General features: G+C 39.5%; 2 protein-coding genes across 2 annotated transcripts in view; both read left to right on the top strand.

Annotated features, from left to right (window-relative positions):
- Positions 1-7,253, top strand: part of arfgef3 (ARFGEF family member 3) — a 63,448-nt gene extending 56,195 nt beyond the window's left edge. The window contains exons 33-34 of the mRNA XM_066696705.1: positions 172-1,393; positions 1,507-7,253. Of these exons, the coding sequence (XP_066552802.1) occupies positions 172-1,393; positions 1,507-1,698 (1,414 nt within the window). The 3' untranslated portion in view covers positions 1,699-7,253. The remainder of the gene's footprint in view (positions 1-171; positions 1,394-1,506) is intronic.
- A 3,223-nt stretch (positions 7,254-10,476) lies between these two features.
- Positions 10,477-14,949, top strand: smim28 (small integral membrane protein 28). The gene is made up of 2 exons (XM_066697343.1): positions 10,477-10,950; positions 12,976-14,949. The coding sequence occupies exons 1-2, from the start codon at positions 10,477-10,479 to the stop codon at positions 13,372-13,374; spliced, it is 873 nt and encodes a 290-aa protein (XP_066553440.1). The 3' UTR covers positions 13,375-14,949.
- The last annotated feature ends 7,052 nt before the right edge of the window (positions 14,950-22,001 follow it).

The raw sequence follows: 22,001 nt of genomic DNA, 5'->3' as shown, positions 1-22,001 counted from the left end.
AATTTGTTCTTTGTTGAGGCATATGTTGATGAATGAGGCACATGAGTTTTAAACGGCATTGCCAAGACATCCAGGTTTAAATTACCGTGAACTGAGCTCAGCCCTGTTTTAGTAAAGATTGTTTATTTTCTTCTGGTGACATTAGATGTTTCCATTTCCTCTGAACTGCAGGATACCTTTCCGGACCATCGTGGTGAGTCTACTGTCCCATCAGGTGCTGCTGCAGAACCTCTATGACATACTGCTGGAGGAGTTCAGCAAGGCCTCTTCTCAGCCGGACACACAAGAGAAGACCACGCCGGTGTCGGAGCCCAGGCCAGCTGGCTTCCTTCGCTACATCTCCATGCAGAACCTGGCCATCATCTTCGACCTGCTCCTGGACTCCTACCGCACGGCCCGTGACTTTGACACCAGGCCGGGCCTCAAGTACCTGCTGATGAAGGTGTCCGGAGTCTGTGGGGCGGCTAACCTCTACCGCCAGTCCGCCATGAGTTTCAACATCTATTTCCAGGCCTTGGTCTGTGCCACCTTGACCAACCAGGAGAACATCAGCGCAGAGCAGGTGAAGAAGATTCTCTACGAGGAAGAGGAGGGAAGTACCGACTCCTCCCAGCAGTGCTCCTCAGAAGATGAAGACATCTTTGAGGAGACAGCGCAGGTCAGCCCGCCGCGGGGAAAGGAGAAGAGGCAGTGGCGAGCCAAGATCCCGTCCCTCAGCATCCAGCCGGTGAGCAGCGTGGACTGGGCCTGGCTGGTCAAGCGCCTGCACAAGCTCTGCATGGATCTGTGCAACAATTACATACAGATGCACCTGGACCTGGAAAGTAATAGCGACGAGCCCCCTGTTCTCAAAGGAGATCCTCTATTCTTTCTACCGCTCTTCCCCTCCGAGACCTCCACCCCTTCGACTGGGGGCCTCTCAGGGAAGGGCACGCCTTCCGATGACGGGTTCCGCTCCCAGGTGGCCGAGACGCCCTCAGAGGAGGCCCTGGGCATGGGGCAGAGTGGCGGCTGTGTGCCTACCTTGAAAGGGGAACGGAAAGACCCTACCAAAAAGAAGGAGTGGTGGGAGAGCGCTGGAAACAAGCTGTACACCATCGCCACGGACAAGACCATCACCAAGCTGATGATTGAGTACAAGAAGAGGAAGCAGCAGCACAACATGACCACCTTCGTGAAGGAGACTAAGTGTGACAAGAAGGGGGAGCCTGTGTCCCTGCGGGGCCCTGACTCCCCCATCCCCCAGAGACCCCAGCAGCTGGTGGACCAGGGCCCCATGAGGCACTCCTTCAGCGCTGGGCCAGAGGTTCTGCGGCAGGACAAGCGCCCTCGCTCCGGGTCCACCGCCAGCTCCCACAACATCTCCCTGCGAGACTCGGAGGCACAGATTCAGGTACCCGTGCGTGCGTGCGTGCGCGTTTCATTTGCTGGCATAAATTGATGGTTTAGCAAACGACTGTTTACCTAGTCGTGTCTTGTAACAGGTTGATCTGTGTCTTTCTCTAGGCGTGGACCAACATGGTTTTGACGATTCTCAACCAAATCCAACTCCTCCCAGACCCCATTTTCGTGGCCCTGCAGCCCGCTGTGTTCCCGTGCATCAGTCAGCTCACGTGTCATGTGACGGATGTCCGAGTCCGGCAGGCCGTGCGCGAGTGGCTGGGACGTTTGGGGAGAGTCTATGACATCATTCTTTAAAGACCCCGCTTTAGGAAGGCGCAGCTGTGTGCTTGGTACAGTGCCAGGTTTTGCTAATCATTTTGCGTTTTCTAGGTCTGGAATTTTTTATTCGGTCCAACTTCACCGTGCTGTGGAAAATGTATTGAAACATTTTGTCAGAATTCCCTATAAAACAAAATCAAGGCAATTATAGTTTTTGAAAGAAGGCTGGAAATGATTGAAGCCATGGGTGCCAGTGGTTATTTTTCTAAAATGAAAAGCTTTCAAACTTCAGCAGAATTAGTGTGAAAAAGAATAGCGTCTTCTGTGAGTTGTAAGGAGTGTTTTTTGTATGCGTAAAAGATGCGTTATCTTTTTGAAATCCTCATTTCCTTTTATGTGAATATCCCTCATTTTGAAACATTATGAAAATATCTGATTTTAGTTTTATCCATAACATGTAGTTGGGTGTTAAATTTAAAATATCAGGGACACAAAAAAGGCAAAAAAAGATCTCAAGATGTGTAGAAGGTGATTTCAACCACCAAAACATGATCCTTGAAAACTAACTTTGAATTACAGTGTACTTTTCTCATTTGATTAACTAATGTCAAGAAAACACAACAAAATGTAGTGTTAAACTAAAATAATTTCAGTGGAAATGCCTAGTAAGTTCCCAATTAACTTACCAATGGTACCTTTCATGCACGAGTAATTCAAAGTACCAGAACAAAGTATTGTTTTAAATGACTGGATTCACATTTCTTTACTTTTCATATCATCAGCAGCAGCCTATATTGGTCCATTTCTGGATGAAGGCCTCTCTAAAATGGTTCCACTTCGATCTATGCTATTTGTCATATATAAAAAGATTTATAAGGGAGGGGTGATCAGACTCATAGCTTGGAATACAGTAACACATTATTGTATTAGCATTGAATTATACCAAGCCCTTAGGAAAGTATGGTACAGTGTAATTCTAGGTAACGCACAGGATATCTTATTTCTGTCCCCATATGCATGCAAGGGTCACACCCAGGCATCCTTCAAACCATGCCAACCCCGAGAATGTGCACGTGATTGGTTTACTGTCACCCCCCACCCACATTTTGATTGCCTTGTTTTTGTAATCCTTTCCCGTGCTGTGGTTCTTTATAGCATGCTCCCGATGCAGGGGTTGGGGATGGGTAAGTCTTTCTGTGCTGTACTCTCTGAGCCTTCCTATGCTGAACTGCCACCCCGCCGTCACACCTCGTCGGCCCGTCCCTGTCACCGTCTGCACAGAACTGATCCCCGGCGAATGCACTTAACCCACTTTCCCCGTCCGACTTGACCCCGATAAATCTAAGCTTCGATAAAATCCCAATTCGCTCTCCCTGTTGCGTCAGGATTAAAATGGCATTTCTAAGAGTGTCTCTGCCACGTCCTGATTGGGTCCGTCCCGGGCTGGTCAGTCACGGTCAGGAGCCTAGACGGCTTTCCCTGTCTGCCTGCCACGTGAGTAATTATGTTTTCAAACCCCCTTTGCCTGTCATACATTAACTTTTACTGTTGATTTGATAAGTCTGGTTTTCTTTTTGGTGGCCATGACTTTTAAACACCCTTTGCACATTTTGACAACGCCTAGAGCTCTCTGCTTGAGATTGCATTTTGTGTTGTTTTTCTACTTTTTTTTTTAGTATCCCTTAAACTGGAGCATCAACTCAGCCATACAATAGTGTATTTTAAGTCACTTTCAGGTACAACCTGACTTGGACAGACTTGCCAATCACATTTGTGCAGATATGCCAGCTATAATTGCTAAGAGGCATAATCTAGTTAAATTCTGCTCTAGTGCTTTAGCTCAGTGGCTGTACAACCTGCTAGGAAGCTCAGCATGCTTCCTTTGACACACACTTACTGCAGCATGGAGCACAGCCATGAAGAACCACACACTGATTGTGAGTTGCCAGAGCTGTAATATGCAGAGATTTCCCTGAAGATTAAGATCTGGAGATGCCAATCCTTTAGACAAACAGATTTCTTTTTATTTATATGCATTTATTTTTTATTTTTTATTTTTTGGTCAAAGACAGGGTGGAAGGGATTATATGTGATGGTTTGTTGTTGTTGTTTGTTGGTCTTTTTGAACAGATGTTACTCGAATACATTTTAAAGACATATTAACAGAGACTGCATTAATAACTTAGTTTTGATACCAATTTTTTTTTTTTTTTTTAATAAACAGAGAGGTATTGGAAGGTGAATGTTTTAGTAACACTTTCATTTGACATGTCTTAAACAGCCTGTGGATATCTAATCTGTTGCACCTGATGTCTTTTTAAAGGTGTATTGCATTTTAACCTTGACAGTTAGTGGGAAGGAAGCAGGTTTAAAACCACAATAATTGATTGTAGCTTACTTTTTCAGGATTAAACTGACCTGCAAAAATAGACATTTCGATTAGGCTGATCCTTAGTTCATTGCTAAGTCAATATCTCCTGTAATTAATTATCAGTTCACATTTGGAGTACCTAAATATGTTGCAACCTCCTAGGTAAGAGTTTATGGCACTTCGACAAATGAGGACTTTTATTTTTATATTAAACACACATTGTCCACTCGAGTCTTCACTTACTATTTAACCTTTCCATTTAATGCAGTAATTAGCATGTTTTCGAAGTACATGGTACAGTAGCAACTTACTGACAGCAAGAAAAATGTGGGATAGGAGATGTAAAATAAACTGCATTCATGTCTGCATTCAAAATATGAATGTAATGTTTTTTTCCTGAAATGCTATTTGTATATATTTTAATTAATGATGTTTGTCTTTTGTTTCTCTGTTGTTTTATTGTCCGTCCCCTCGTCTCCTCCCAGTATTTATTGTGCGTTTGCCAGTCAAATGTTTGCGTGAATCTTAATGATTAGTCCTGTATTCAGCCATCACCTTTCAATCTTCTGTTTTCTTTAATCAAAGGACCAAAGATTTGGCGATGTGAGAAAGTGATGTTTGTTTGTTGATTTATTTATTCATCTATTCATTTATTTAGTTAAATCCTGTGTTTAAAAAGCTTCGTACAGATTTATGCCATAGATCTGGAACCCATTGAATAATCTACCTTGCTGTTTAAAGTGATCACTGTTTTCACACACTTTTATCTGTATTAACGTATTAATTTATTTCAGTGCTGCTTTAGAAGAATTTAAAATTAATTATTGTGTCACTGGTTATTGAGCAGTTTATTTATTTATTTAATGCACAAAGGCTGAACTATTTTAGTTGCTTCCTTTTAGGGGGAATTAACTGTGAAGTCATATAATCAGTTTTTGTTGGGCAACTATCAGCAATTCTTTTTCCTGTTTTTCCATTGAAGTTGACTATCATTAAACATTACTTGTGGGTTTCATAGATATGTGTCTTATACATATACATATACATATACATTATATATATATATATATATACATATATACATATATATATATACATACATACACACAGACACAGCTCTGGAAAGAATTAAGAGACCACTGCAATTTTTTCTTAAATCAGCATCTCTACATGTATGGCAGTCATTACATTAATATTTGTATTTGGAATTTGAGAGAAAGGTTGTCAGTAGTTTATAGAATAAAACAAAAATGTTCATACCAGACACATACCTATGAATAGTAAAACCAGAGAAACTGATAATTTTGCAGTGGTCTCAATTTTTTCCAGAGATGTATATATATAGTTTGCCATTGTTGCCATGGTATTTTGAACACATTGAACCAAAGCCAATCACATTTCTGTTGCAGCCATCCAGTTAGTGCTACTGAGCCAGAAAATACATTCAGCATGTTCTGGATAGTAGGTTTTACTTTCAGATTTAACGTAATTTCCCCCCCCAATATCGATCTCCTAAACAAATTGTTCGATAGTTCCCTTCAGTAGAGTATCAATGCAGTAACAATACAGATAAGGAACTGTCTAACTGACAAGGCAAATGTGGTTGAAGTGTAGCCACACAAAATGTGTCCTCATTGTCCCTCTTATCTTTTTCATATTTAACATAAAGTCAAATCTGACTGTTTTACGACATTTAAAAGACCATTATTCCAAATCTTTTTAATATCTTAAAGGCATATGATTAAAGGACAAAAACATTTACAAAAATAATTAGTGGCATTTCATGTTTAATGCCCGTTTCTTAAAACACTGTCCCCAAAAAGACTCGTCTCATTAAAACAGCCGATATGAAAGCTGAGAAACAGTGATGGATCTCACTTGTGTGCCAATGTAGGCTGTTGGCACCACTGTCAAGAATCTGGATCCGTTTATCTTAATTATTGTGCCGACACTTTATCCAAGGTGATTTGTTTGTTCTTCTAATGCCAATTATAAACATAGAAAGAAGGGTAAACGATCAAAATAGTGTGAAAGAAAAGGTGAGAGTGTGAGGTTAGGCTTCTGCAAAACTGGATAAGGACACTTTGAAGTGCACCTCAAATCTGGTTTGGGGGAAAAAGCAAACCATGCAGCACTTAAAGAGGGCCTGGATTAAGCATTCTAACAATTTATTATAATCTGTGCCATCGTTTGTGAATGGATAGAAAACGGTTTAAATTAACAGTATTTATGTTATCTGCTAAGAGTTTTTTGGGTTTTTCCTCGTCTAATGCAAACTTTTTGACCAGTCAGTGCTTAACCGCAAACCGCCGCAATCAGTGTCAGTAAATGCGCAAAACATCATTAGTCACCCATCCATATTCAAGGCTTTAGGATAAGAGGATAGAGATCATAAAATATGGATTAAGATATATAATATTATTAGAAGAGGTCATTTTGGTGGAGGACAGTGTTTGAATGTCAAAAAGACTTTCAGTAGAAACGTGCTGCCGTAAAGACTATAGGAGTGCAGTTGTCAGATCTTTATAACAAAGTAAAATGATTGCAAGGACCCAGAAAAGATGCAGGTAATTACTTTTCATTATGCAATACAGACAAACAAATGGATAGCAGAGCAATGCATACAGTGGTAGATCTAAGGCCAAACTTGTATTTCACAGCCCAACTTATAGTATTGCTTCTGGCTTCAATCAATAAATCAACTTTAATCAATAAAGCCCCCCCGCCAAACAGATAATGTTTAAATCCAGTATTACTAGAGTGCTCTGTAAAGTCATTTGAAGGTGGAGGGAAGAGATTAGTTTAACTTGTTTTTATAATTAATATAATTTAAAATCGATTCCATGTTACTCCTTCCCATATCTTTATTATTACCAAACTATGTACAGGAAGTACAAAATGTTACATTATGGGTACAGATTCCTTATGGTGATGTTCTGAAAATGTTACAAGCAGCAAGGTGGCATAATACAGGGACATTGTTGTGGATAACCGAGAAGGTCAACATCCTTGCAGACCAATTGATTTTAAACTTTCTGCCTTTGATTTTGCAGAGGGACTTTATTATTTTTAAAGTGATTGTGTTTTGGCTGCAAACAAAATGCATTTTGGTTTTCTCTGCTGATGTAATTTGTTTCTACGTAATCAAAATTATATATTCTATTGTGTGTCCCAGATTGTACTTTGTTGAATGTGTTGTAGAATAAAAAAAGCAAATATATGTGTGTGTGCATCTTAATGTAGTTGTCAAAGTACAGGGTGCGGTAACAATTACCACCTACACAACCTCAGCCTACACACCGTTGATCGAGTGAGTTTTCCGGAAGGTTTTTTAACCCTCCTCTTTCTCCTGTTGTCAATGGATTGTTTGCTGACAGCGGTTTTGAATGGGAAGGGCGAGAAAAAAAACAAAAAGTTGATGCTAATGGACCTCAGACTCAATCAAAAGACAGATGGTTGTGTTATTTTGTTAATCTCTCCATGACCTCCAACAGGGCCCATGCATGCCATGGCAGGTGGATTAAATGTGACTGCCTCGTTCCAGATAATATCAGCGGCAGACAGATTTAATCAGGAATAGACAGAATGTGACCACGGCATAGCAGGCCCGGGCTTCTGATATGATACCCTTTAATCAAAATTAAACAAATACCCTTGAGGAAAAGCATAGTTTTTTTTTTTTTTCCTGTAGCAGGAGAGAGAGATCACATGCATTCATCGAAACAAAGTCACGGCTGACATTTATACAGCTAAGTGTACGCATTCTGAAATATTCACTGGTAAACTCATCATACTGTAGCCTACAGAAACATCTTTCAAAACTAAAAACACTCCAGTAGAGGGTAGATGTGTCTGAGGTCAACTTTTACAATCAGATAACCATTTGCCTATGTAGACAGTACTGTTTTTCCAGTACCACAATATACAACAATCTGCTAAAAAATAAAAAAATAAAATAAATAAATAAATATAAAACTAAAACAACCCTCTGTGGCTGTAGTCATTTTGAATTTGACAGCAGGCAGGGATTGAAAGTCCATGTGAAGGATAAAACAGAAGAGTAACATGAGAATAGTCAGACAGAGAGTATATATGGTGAGTTTTTAGTTTCCATTGAAATCCGAGTCTTCTAAATGAGATCACGGCAAACATTTTGACAGTCTGCATCCCAGTGAAAGAAGAGAAAGTTTCTATTTTGTTCGGTCTGACCTATATCCAGACTTCAAACACAAACGGCTTTGTGGTCATTTCATGGAAGAAACCTCCCAACACCAAGTCCTCAGACATGGTTTCCTGACTCTGTTTGATGGTCCCACGGGCTTACTGAGGCTGGAAATTAATAACATAATCATAGCTATTAATAGCTGGCACACTCTGGTTTTTGCACATGGAAGACAAATCATTTTGAAAACTCTTGGAAGAACTACCTGTGTGCTGATTGGCAGATGAGATTCTGGTTGGTTGCAAAAAAAGAAGCCAAGGTTTCAGGGCCCCATCACCTGATTGAATTACAGGAGCCTGTGGTAGCCATCTTGTTACAGTGTCAGTTAATGTGTTAATCACTAAACCGATTCTGAGGCTAAACATACATTGTGTTAATGAAAAATGGGAAAGTGTGTAAAGAAACAGTAGGAACAAGACCAAGTGTGAAACCAATAAAGAGGAGAAAGAAGGTGTTTGGCTACATAGCACACAGCCCAGAATACAAGGTAATAGTTTGAATTTTATAATGTGCTAACACCACATCTGTGCCCAGCAATTTGACTTAACTACTGCCATCGATGACTGATTATCTACAAAAACATACATTACAAAAAGAGCGCATGCTGCACAATATTCCAGAGGCCACCGTTGTAAATCAAAACCCATTTTTCATCAGGGTTTAATTAATCAGCATCTAAACCACAAAAGGATTAACATCCATGTGACAGTTTGTCATTTTATGATTGACAAAAAATAAACAAATACTGTAGGCTGTTTTTTTTGTTTATAAAATGAAACTCCGCTAACAGCCAGAAACTCTTGTAAACAATTATTTTCTCCCCTCCAGCAAGAATGAACGTGTGAAGAATGCCTTTTGAACATCTGACAGATACAAACAAGATGAGAGGAGTCTGTGGGGCGCTCTCGTAGTCACGGTTCCACTGACTCGACATCCAGTTTGCTCCACACACTCACAATCTTTACTTGAAAGCTAAAAACTGGGATTTACCTTTGTGTGCGTCAGGATCTAGCTAATGTAATTGCCTGAAGGCACATCAGGTTATACAGCATTTAAATTAAGCCTTCAGGATCAACCCGTGACATTTGTTAATCCCTATATTAATTAACTAATTTACAAACAACAAAATGCCCAGTAAACTGATCTATATAATTACAATTCTGACTTCAAATTTTGTTTTGTTGTATGAGTTTATATCCAGAAACTTAATTGCGAATTTGGGTGGGTGGGGAGGGTGTAGAAGTCAAGTCTATTTACAATAATGGGCAGAAAATCCTAGAACAACATTGGAATATCCAGATGTTGATTACATTTCCACAGATTAGGGTTAGGGTTAAGGCTGGGTTTTGGGTGAGGTTTTTGTTTCAGTTCGCTTTCTTTCCCTTAGTTCCCCTGAAGAAAATGTAGGGCTCTAAGGGTGCTGGTTTGTGTTCCAACTGAGAACTACTCAATTGAACCCTGAATTGAAGTAATTTGATTACTTTTTAATCTTTAAATTGTGTAACTGATAAAAAGTTGGTTCCTTTATAAGATAATTTCCTTATACCATTTTATACCTCACTTAAAACCCCTACTGTAAAAAATATATTAAAAGGCTCTGATTTAGGAAATTATTTGTTAAATTAAGTAATTGAGAGCTCCAGGACCAGGATTGAGAACCACTGAACCAAGGCAAGGGAAGATGCATCTCACAGATTCAAAAGAGTGTTTGATTCTTTCTTGCATTTAATGTTGTGTGTGTGTTGTGCTAGTCTGATCTTATTGTTCTCGCCTATCTCCCCTATGTACAGTGCATGTTGTGCATTGGATTGCGTATACACCGTTGCGTTGGCCTCTAGGGTCGTGGTTGGGGTTGGGTTCAAGGTCAGCATTAATGATAGGGCTTATAAATGGGATTGGCATCAAAAACGCATGATACATTACGGAATTAGAGAGTATATTGGCTACACATACAAAATAAATAACTACTCTGCCTTGCCTTGCTAGTGGTTCATACACACACAATAACCACAGTGCAAGTCATGTACATTACAGCTTTCAGTTCAATACCTTTGTGAGCCACTGTACATAGGATTTAAAACATAAAAAAGACAAGTTCAGGCCAAGGGGGTTTCAGTTATCAGAAGCCTGGGTTTTCATTACATATTTAATTATCCGTCTGCACCGTCTCCCATGTGCCACCAGCATCATGTGCAGAAAACCCTATTGCTCAATCGCTGTAATGCAGGGACTCCCGAGCCAGCGCCACGCTCTGTACCACCTGCTCTCCAGCCCTCGCCCGATATGTAGGCCAACTGCACTAAATCCCACAAAGCCCGCCTGTGGGAGCTGGCTGCTACGATTGGCTCTCGGAGTGGTGCTGATGAGAGGGCGGGCTTGGCGGTGCATGTGTGTGGCGTGTGCGTGCCCAAAGATGCTTATCGCCATCCCGGCAGGAGAATATGCCTCCACTTTGGGTCAGGTGCTCAGCGGGAGAGCTGCTTTAAATCGACGCTCTGCCTTCTCACGCGTCTCCCCCGCGCCACCCCCCTCACACGCACACGGCACCGAGCGTGGGGTACACAGCACTCGCACTGCACACTGCAACATGCGGAGACTACTGGAGAGTAGCTGGATGAAGTTTGGGCCGGCAGGAAGGGGGACCCTTGACTGGGTGACGGGGGCACCTCCCTCTACAGTGGAAAAACAACTACAGGTGGGTAAACTGGCGACCAACTGAAGCTTTTGTTGATTTTAGATCCTACAGCCCTGTTTCCTTTGCACACAAAATATTTTTTACAATATCTCAGCAATTATTAGTTTGTTTTTATTTAATTCAACATTGTTCTGCAAGGGTTCAAAGTGAAGCAGAAGATGCAGACTGGTGATTTTATGAGTTAATACATTTGAATTTTCCTTAAGAATTTAACCATTGGGCAACCATTACCCATCAGAATAACATTTCAGGCAATTCAGGCAACACACACTGCAAGTGGATTATTGGCAGGTATGCAAAAACACTGCGGGCATTATTTGGCTTTATTGGTTTGGCAGAGGGACAGCCAGCAGTGATGAGTGGCAGTGAAGGAATACAAACCACCAGATGCTGGGAAGGAAGATTTAATAACCACTTTGGGATTTGGGTGCCATTTTCTCTAGAGAAACTTTAGCTTCTAAAGTAGAATCAACACCGAATGCACCAAAAGCAAAATATCTTCTTTGGGCAAAGACAGAAGACTAGATAGGCTGTCAGTAATGAGTAAATGCAGAGATTTTACTTAAACAACTAACCAGATACCAATTTTGAAGACCAACACCCAGGTCAATGGTTCTGGCAATGCTCCTATCTAATCAAAAGCTAACTGTGGACATATAAACACAAACTCCATTTAAAAGCATTCGCACAAGGTTAACAAAGCAGGGATTCTAAAGCTAAAATGCACGGCAACAAAAGTCCCAGATATGACGGCTTTAAATGTCCAAGCTTATACAAGGCAAGAAAGACAGGGCAAGTTAGCGTAATGGGAACCGCATTGTGAACGAAACAAGTGGTTTCATATGCATGTTGTCTTCCCTGTCGTGGTTTGACAGTCAGCCTTTGTCAAATTCCTAGCTGTGGACACTTGCTATTAAACACCTGCATGATATGGTAGAAGGGCTTGGAGGTCCTTGGATATTTCGGAACTGTAAATTGCTCTTTCTTCACCATATTTATTCCTCAACTGGAGGCAAATCTCAAAACACGAGTTTGCAAGATGGTATGTGCCATTTAAAACAGACATTATTTAAAATGAACGACTGTGGAATTGTCAATGAATACCAGCTGCCACACTATCTACAGGCAAGAGATAAACTAGATAATACCTCAGACTATTTAGATCAAACTACATCACATCCACCGTGATCCTTTAATGTCTGCAACTTTAACAGCAGGTGCTGCGTGTTTAGCGGCCCGACTTCATTGGGCTAAGAGCTTGGTATGAGTCCCTTCCAATCTCATATGATTTTATGACTGAAAAAGAGCATTATCCGATTACGATACAATTTGGCAGAAATGTGCATTCACCTTGCTTATGTGGACGTTATTCCAATGGTATAGACATAATTATAGTGGCTGGTTAAAGTCACCAAACACGATTTTCTGGGGGGACATCATCACAAGATCTTAGCTTAATTTATCTCAAAGCTTTGGGATTAAATACCTGCTTTCAAACTTAAAATCGAGATCATGATGATGACCATCACGGGATAACAGAACAATAAAATCAAGATCCTGAGATGGATTATAATATGTCAACAAGAAAACAAAGACCTTAGTCTTTTTCATATGGTTATGGTCTCTATGAGCTAGATAACTGCAGATTCTTGAATTAATATTTTTCTAACGTTGCCTTTTTTGTCTGCTAAGAAAATGTGCTTCCTATCACTTAAAATGAATTTCAGACAACAGGTCTGTCTAGGAAGAGAAAGAATGAAAAGATCATGATAGTTGAGTTTCCAATCTCCTTTTAGACCAGAATGTGTGTGTAACTACCCTGCTGTTAGAAAAAATGAAACTAAAGGATCCAAAATGATAACAAGATAGCCTCTCACAAAACTGCACAGACACACACTGGAAAGCTTGAGCAGCATCCAACTGCACTTCCTACCCATAGTTCTCCAGGTGACAACATTTAGATATGGCCTGCTCTGCTCTCATTCAGAAACAAGCTTTTTAAAAACATACCACTTGTTTTAACAGGGCTATCACCGGAACGAGCTGAACTCGGGCAGCGACTCCGAATCTGAGGTAATCTTTTACATCGTCCTGCCCGCCGCCTCGCTGCTGCTCGTGGGCATCATGGCGTTGCTGTTCTACAAGAGATGCCCGCGGAACAAGCTGGGCCTGGCCAACATCGTCACGCTGGACTTCCAGAACCAGGAGAACAACGCCGAATTCCTCTCCTCTCTGACCTGGGATGCCGAACAGTTCCCCGCCCCCAGCTCCGACCTCTCGGAAGGCGTTTTCCTCATGGTGTACCTGCCGCCTCCTTATGAGGAGACCCTGACCAAGATCACACGGGCGGCCAGCACCTCCAGCTCCCGAGACGCTGAGACCTCTAGCCACATGAGCCTCGAGGATATTCAGGAGAAGTCCTAGCCAGCTCCTGTATCCAGCAGTGCCCAACCAACAACCATAGACTTTGGAGAAGAAGCGAGACTATATTGGTCTTGACTCACATGACTTATGAGGGGTGTAAATATCACAGCCACAAGTCACTTTAATATGTTGTTAAAATCCACAACTCTGGACATTCATGAGTGGGAGGCTTTAATTGTCAATGAGCTGCCAAGACAATTGGTAACAAAATACATTTAAAAAGTCTTCTTTTAGGAAGACTTCAGGTATATAAGTCTACTTTGTAATGCCTAACCCAAACCATGAGCCACCATTTTCATTCTGTCACACATCGTATTCCCTGTCGATTGTGAAAAATCTAAAGGAATCTGTAGGAATTCCCTTTTTCTGCTTAATCTTTATAGCACCCTTGGTAGTACTGAAACTTTCTTATCGAATGTAAGCAGTTAAGGAGTGTGAAAACTAACAAACTCCAGTTACAATAACAGTTAGGTCTACAACTTCAATGAATGGTTTCCTTAAATAAAAACGCATGTTTTGACTTAAAAAACACAAACAGAAGTGTATACTATATTACCAAAATAAATACATAAATAAAGTCTGCCAGTACCATTGCAATATTTTTTAGCACTACTGTACTGCCCGACAAGGTGAAAAGCACTGATCACATTTAATTGCCTGCTCAAAACCTCTAGAACACCTCTGGGATGAACTGTAAAGGCCAACCAGGAAGAGTACACAGTCTCTCACTGCATTAGAAAAGCACTGTGGGTTAGATTTCTTCCAGTCATCTATTGAGGGGATTGCAGCAGTCAAAGGGAGGCCAAACCAACATCAATGACTACTGTCTTTTTGTATCTTATTGGTTGTGCACGTACCTTTGGTAATAGTTTTGAGAATGAGAATGCAACATTTATATACATCAAAGGTGTCAAATACTTGTAGTATATTTAGACTAAAAACACCTTTAAAGCACTGCAACACAATTTCTTAATTCAAGTGTTAAACTGATTCGATCTAGATGTAGACAGGATGTTGAAATAAAAGGGAGTCTTGTTACTTTGAAAACGGCGAGTTACTATACTGGGAAACAAGCCTATTTTCATAAAATATCACATTGTTATTCCTACAGAGAGAAACAGCAGGGGAGCAGGCATTAAAAGTTGTCGTGCAGCCACTTTCAAAACACAATTACTGAGAAAGGTTTTCAACAGGGCTTGCAAAAGCCTAGACAAGGTTTAAAGGGACTCGGACTGGCTTGGCCTACAGAATGTGTTTATTAATCACACTGCACAACTCCACTTAATCTGGGAGTAAAGGGCTTATTGGTCAACAGCTGAATGTCATAATAAAATCTATTAGTCATCATAATAATTAAACTGAATCGTTATAAATGCACAGTGGAAACCAGTTGAGTTGAAGAGGATGTCGGTACTTTTGACTGTTCTTCGGTGGATTGGCATCATTGCTCTGTTGTCACACATCGGCATTCTTAGTGACTTGAACTGATGGGCACCCCCACCTCATGATGTAGAAAATACACTTTTAATACACGGCTTTCATAATAATAACTATAAGTTGTCTGTCTGTATGCTTTTATCATTGTAATAGAATTTACAGAATTTTTAATAAACAATAAAGAGAATATGTTCTTGCTCCACTTTCTGAGAGCGTCTCTCCACTATATCACAACTTTTAACGATGACAAATTCAGCCATACCCTGCCTGGCTAGTGGAGTACAATATTCTTATAACAATAATGCCTTGTCTTGAGATAACTCCTTTAATCCCAAAGGCAGTCAAGCCTTATACAGGTAGAAGATTATTTACTTTAAGTCTTTTTCACCCGGTTTTAACTTCTTAGATGAAGTTTTAAATATGGACATTATAAAGAATAAAGGTATGTGACACCTATCAAATGAAACTAGACAAACTGCACTATAATGCAGTTATGATCATGATTAGACAAACCATATTACACTACTACCATGTTTTTTCACAAAAACAGAAATCAGAAATATTGACATTTTTGACCTTTTCCTCCATTCAAAATGTTTGAATACCACTCAAATTGAAACTTGTAGAAATTGTTGGGTTAAAATAGCATACAAAACTAAGGAATAATGTGCAATTGAAAGAACCTAGCCTATGCAGAAACGTTTTGAGAATTTGTACCACAAAATATGTGCAAAAGAGCCATTATTCCATTTTAAAGGCCACAAGTATGTGGGACCTCTCAAATGAAAGCAACCAAATTGCAGAATCAGTTTCTGCATTATTGATCATGATTATACACACTATATTACTACCACATTTTTTCCAAGATAAATAATAGCATAATTATGATTTTTATGAAACATTTAAAACAATTTTCTTGAAGTACTAGTCACACTACATCTTTTAGGACAAACTGGGTGAAAATGTGATACAGGATTGAAGGAGATTGAAGGAGGACTCAAACCCGAGTAATTTTTCCCCCCAATTTGGAAAGTCAAAATCTCCACACGTCAGAACTTAACAGTCTTAGTATCATTTGAAAGCCACAAGTGTCTAGTTTACAGGGGTAGAAAATGAAAATGCATAAAACACCTACTCATTTGACTCAATGTCAAGTGCAACAGATGACAGCTACAGTACTCTGTCCCTGGACTCCATACTCGTGCATCGGTTAGGAACTTCTTGTACAAGGAAGAATGCCACCTACTGCTCCACTCACAGCAACTCTCAGCACCAACATGATGTTAATTTGGACACCATCCATCCAAGCACAAGCAGGACCTATTCAATAAATTCCTTTCATTCTTTAAAGTGCTTAGATCTCAATATTATGGACATGAAGAATGATTCACACATTAAACACACTAGGAAGTGTATAATCTGGGGCGACACTGACATCTAGTGGTGCAATAGTGGCTCGGTCTGATCTGGTGTCATTTATACAGCTGACTCCCACACCTTCAGGAAGGTCTAAGATTGAGGTTATTCCCTTACACCAGCGATCCATAAAATCACCCCGATGTGCACAATCCCCAATCTGTTACTATGGAATAACTGGTGAATTAGCATACCACAATTATGAATTATGAATAAAGATTAATCATCATACAAAAAAAAGAAAGAATCATGTATAATTCAGTGATCTAGATTAGAATTCACAATTCAAAAGTGAAAGTCAAACAGACGCACAGGAGTGAATATAAAAGTAATCTGAATTACATTGACAGGTTTATTACACATTGAACAATAAATACAAGTTGAACTTCTTTTAAACATTGCAGATGTGCTTGCACGACGTGTTCACGCTTCTTGAGGTCAAGGCACAGCTCTCCAAGCACACAATTAACTATGTAGATTGCTGTCCTGATGTCTTATTTCACAGTACATATTAAGGATATTTACAAGTTACATATTTTTTTAAAACATAACTTTTTTCTCTATTCTGCGCAGTAAAACATGCATCTTATATTTATATATATTTTACCTTTTTTAAGTTTTGTACCACAGATCTCATAACTGACCCATCTCCAAAATAAAATGTAGATTTTCAGAGGTAAATTTTAGATATTTAAACATTAGTAATGCAGGATTTTGCTTCTAATTCTAGAAAATACTTAAAAATACTTTATTAATCTGAATCTTGTAAAGATAACATGTTTTATTTTATTTTTATTAAACCCATAATGTGTGTCTCCCCATTTTCCACATAAAATCTCGTAATCTCTAGGAATTTTTGTGTGAAAACATACATTTCAATAAAGCTTTCTGAATGAGGTGAAAAATCAAGGCCTTGTGTCAGTAAACACCACAGACACAGGTAATTACTGCTTCATCTTTTCTTAAAAATATTCATGTTAAACTTAGAAGTGCCTCTTGGCACATTGTTGTAGCGCATAACCAACACACAAGGAAAAAAAACAAACTTAAATATTAAAGGAGTGTGAACATATTTGACAAAAACAGATTATTTCTAAATGCTAATTTAGTTTAGTACAGGGGAAAAAAAGCCTGCCACATGTGTTAAAATGGACAAGAAAGTGTAACTTCTCATAGCCGACACATTGCAATTGATTTCATAGCCGACACTTTTCAGGAGATAGAGAATGTGTTGGTTATGATAAGTTGGTGTTGGTTATTATTTAATAGTGTATCTTATTCAAATTCTTAGTTCAGTTTTTTGGTATTTCATGTTTTTATTTGTATGTGGTTTCTAAAGCCAGTTTTAATGTTCATTATAATATTTGGCCAAGTTAAATTTAGCTGTAAAGTTTGAAAATGTGTATTATAGAATCGTAGAGGTTAAGGGTAAGTCTAAGGCCTTTAACTGAAGCCTGACAATGGACAGTTGAACATTAGCTTTGGCTAGAAACCCTGTATGCAGTGCATCTGTTCTGTGTTTTTAACCTGTAACAATGTATACTGCATTGCCTGTGATTAATTAATTAATTAATTAAAATAAAAAGGGTAGTATGTTGGTTTTAGGTAGATTAGTCAGTTGTTATTTTTTTTATCAGGCGATGAAATGTAAAGCTAGTAATGCAGAGAAGTGTAGAAAGTGCACATGAAAGTATTGTTTCAATGAAAAGAGGTACTGTGTTATTATCTGCCACTATATTATAATGGTCAACAGGGTCTTTTCTCTGCCCACTTGTACATACCTGCAGTACGTTTAATATTACGGCTCGTAAACCTCATGTAGCTCAAACTACTGTGCAAACTGTTATATTTCTTTCTATGCATTATAGGAATGATTTATTTACTTTAATATGGTCTATCTAAAAAACCTCATTGTCATCACCAACACCATGATGCCATAACCGACACCAGGTATTCATAACCGACATTCATATGAAAAAGATCACTTATGCAAAATATAACAGGAACAATATGATCTAGTTATTTTCTAAATCTACAGTACTTTATGTCTATGTAAAGCTTGTGCATAGAACATAATTGGTGTTTTCCAAAAAAGAAAAATATTATACAATAAAATGAATGATGGGTGTCGGTTATGATACAAAACCTGAAATGAAAATAAATATGTTTATATATAAACTCACCTAAAGGATTATTAGGAACACCTGTTCAATTTCTCATTAATGCAATTATCTAACCAACCAATCACATGGCAGTTGCTTCAATGCATTTAGGGGTGTGGTCCTGGTCAAGACAATCTCCTGAACTCCAAACTGAATGTCTGAATGGGAAAGAAAGGTGATTTAAGCAATTTTGAGCGTGGCATGGTTGTTGGTGCCAGACGGGCCGGTCTGAGTATTTCACAATCTGCTCAGTTACTGGGATTTTCACGCACAACCATTTCTAGGGTTTACAAAGAATGGTGTGAAAAGGGAAAAACATCCAGTATGCGGCAGTCCTGTGGGCGAAAATGCCTTGTTGATGCTAGAGGTCAGAGGAGAATGGGCCGACTGATTCAAGCTGATAGAAGAGCAACTTTGACTGAAATAACCACTCGTTACAACCGAGGTATGCAGCAAAGCATCTGTGAAGCCACAACACGTACAACCTTGAGGCGGATGGGCTACAACAGCAGAAGACCCCACCGGGTACCACTCATCTCCACTACAAATAGGAAAAAGAGGCTACAATTTGCACAAGCTCACCAAAATTGGACAGTTAAAGACTGGAAAAATGTTGCCTGGTCTGATGAGTCTCGATTTCTGTTGAGACATTCAGATGGTAGAGTCAGAATTTGGCGTAAACAGAATGAGAACATGGATCCATCATGCCTTGTTACCACTGTGCAGGCTGGTGGTGGTGGTGTAATGGTGTGGGGGATGTTTTCTTGGCACACTTTAGGCCCCTTAGTGCTAATTGGGCATCGTTTAAATGCCACGGCCTACCTGAGCATTGTTTCTGACCATGTCCATCCCTTTATGACCACCATGTACCCATCCTCTGATGGCTACTTCCAGCAGGATAATGCACCTTGTCACAAAGGTCGAATCATTTCAAATTGGTTTCTTGAACATGACATTGAGTTCACTGTACTAAACTGGCCCCCACAGTCACCGGATCTCAACCCAATAGAGCATCTTTGGGATGTGGTGGAACGGGAGCTTCGTGCCCTGGATGTGCATCCCACAAATCTCCATCAACTGCAAGATGCTATCCAATCAATATGGGCCAACATTTCTAAAGAATGCTTTCAGCACCTTGTTGAATCAATGCCACGTAGAATTAAGGCAGTTCTGAAGGCGAAAGGGGGTCAAACACAGTATTAGTATGGTGTTCCTAATAATCCTTTAGGTGAGTGTATAACCCAATTTATGACGACAAAAAACTAAAGTCAAATAATTTGCAAATCTATCATTGTTATCCGGTATGACATTTTTGATACTAGAAACCATACGATTTATAATAACAAACTATAAATCATTATTTTCAGAAATAAAATTTTGAAATGTATGCATAACATTGTAATGAGCTTTAATTTGTATTTTAAACTTAATTATTTTTACCATTTTGAAATCCTTATTCGTCACTGACCCATATATACACAAAATATATTGTACATTATAGAGAATGAAGAGAACCATTCCAGAAATAACTTTTGTAACACTTTCATGCAGCAGCATCAGATTTAATTGTATTTTATAATAAGTTCTTAAAGAAATCAGGGAAATTCTTTTTAGGCCGCTAACTCAACTATTCGAAATGTACAGGGGATGTGCCAACTGACTAGAAGACGGCAAATGTCATACCAATCCACAAGAAAGGGGACAAAACTGAGCCAGGATATTACAGACCAATCAGTCTCACTTGCATCACCTGTAAAATGTTGGAAAAAATGATTAGACAGAAAATAGAGGAGAATCTCAATGAAAACCATATTCTTGGAGATAGTCAACACGGGTTTACACAAGGCAGATCATGTCTTACTAATTTACTGGAGTTTTTTGAACATGCAACTGCAGCTGTAGATCATGTGAAAGCATATGATATGATATACTTAGATTTTCAAAAAGCTTTTGATAAGGTTCCACACCAAAGACTGATCCTCAAATTGGAAGCTGTAGGCATTCAGGGTAATGTAAGTAGATGGATTATAAACTGGTTGATGTATAGGAAACAGAGGGTGTCGATTAGAGGAGTCGCTTCTAACTGGCGTGAGGTTGTTAGTGGAGTTCCACAGGGATCAGTACTAGGGCCTCTGCTTTTTCTAATCTATATTAATGATCTGGACTCTGGGATAGTTAGCAAACTTGTCAAATTTGCAGATGATTCTAAAATAGGTGGCTCAGCAGATACAATCTCGACAGCACAGGCTATTCAAAGGGACTTAGATTATATTCAGTTGTGGGCCAAGACCTGGCAGATGAAATTCAATGTAGACAAGTGCAAGGTATTACAATGCAGGTAACAAAAATGTCCACTTCAACCACCATAATTACACTATGGGAGGAATAGAACTAGATGGAGTAATGCATGAGAAAGACCTAGGAGTCTATGTGGACTCCTCACTTTCTCCATCCAAACAATGTGGGGAAGCAATAAAAAAGGCAAACAGAGTGTTAGGGTATATTGTCAAAAGTGTAGAATTGAGAACAAGGGCAGTAATGTTAAGACTGTACAATGCGCTAGTTAGACCTCATCTGGATACTGTGGACAGTTCTGGGCTCCACACTTCAAGAAGGATATCGCTGCTCTAGAGACAGTTCAGAGGAGAGCAACCAGCCTTATTCCAGGTCTGAAGGGAATGTCCTACTCGGAGAGACCGAGGGAACTGAACCTTTTCACCCTGGAGACTACGTCGGGACTTGATTCAAGTCTTCAAAATCATGAAAGGCATCAACCACATCAAACCAGAGGAGCTTTTCCAAATCAGCAGGGACACACACACCCGGGGACACAAATGGAAATTGGGTTCAAGGCATTCAAAACGGAAAACAGAAGACACTTCTTCACACAGAGAGTTGTCACAATCTGGAACAAACTCCCCAGCGATGTGGTTGAAGCTGAATATTTGGGAACATTTAAAAATAGACTGGATAGGATCCTTGGATCACTCAGTTATTAATGGACACCAAACGAGCACGATGGGGCAATTGGCCTCCTCTCGTTTGTAAACTTTCTTATGTTCTAAGTGTCGGTTATGACATTTTAGGGAGGGATTTGTTAAAAAATCGATATAAATACATAAAACATTGATGTGCCAAAGATATTTGTATGCCAAATGTTAAAGTGCCCTAAACATGAAAATGTTTCTAAAAATGTAAAATATTTTTTTTTTTTAAGTTTTCTTTTTCAGCCCAATCTACATAGTTAATTGAAAATTGCCCAATTAGGCTACGAACAAATGTCCACTGAGTGGCAGTTTCCATCAGGAGCCACTGTCTTCACTGCTGTTGTGTTTCTGGGTTGGATCCAGAGCTGTGCCTTCGTAAATGACTTTGTTCTTAAGTCCGCCTTGGATCATTTTCTGCTGCACGCGAAGCTTAGCATTGTTGTATCTTCGATAGAACCTTTAAGGGTGAAAATCTGTCCACTGCAAGCCTTCAATATTGGCAGTTTGTTTCTAGGACAGACATACAAATGGTGGCTAATATTGTGATCAAAATAAAAGCACTGATGTTGTAAAAGGCCTTCTTTTTTGCTACTGGAGTTTTCCTTATACTTAATACCAAAGTGAT

This window comes from Amia ocellicauda, chromosome 23, assembly GCF_036373705.1.
Source record: "Amia ocellicauda isolate fAmiCal2 chromosome 23, fAmiCal2.hap1, whole genome shotgun sequence".
Taxonomy (NCBI): Eukaryota; Metazoa; Chordata; class Actinopteri; order Amiiformes; family Amiidae; genus Amia; species Amia ocellicauda.
The sequence above is the reverse complement of the archived record's forward strand: the minus strand, read 5'-3'. Positions and strand labels throughout refer to the sequence as shown.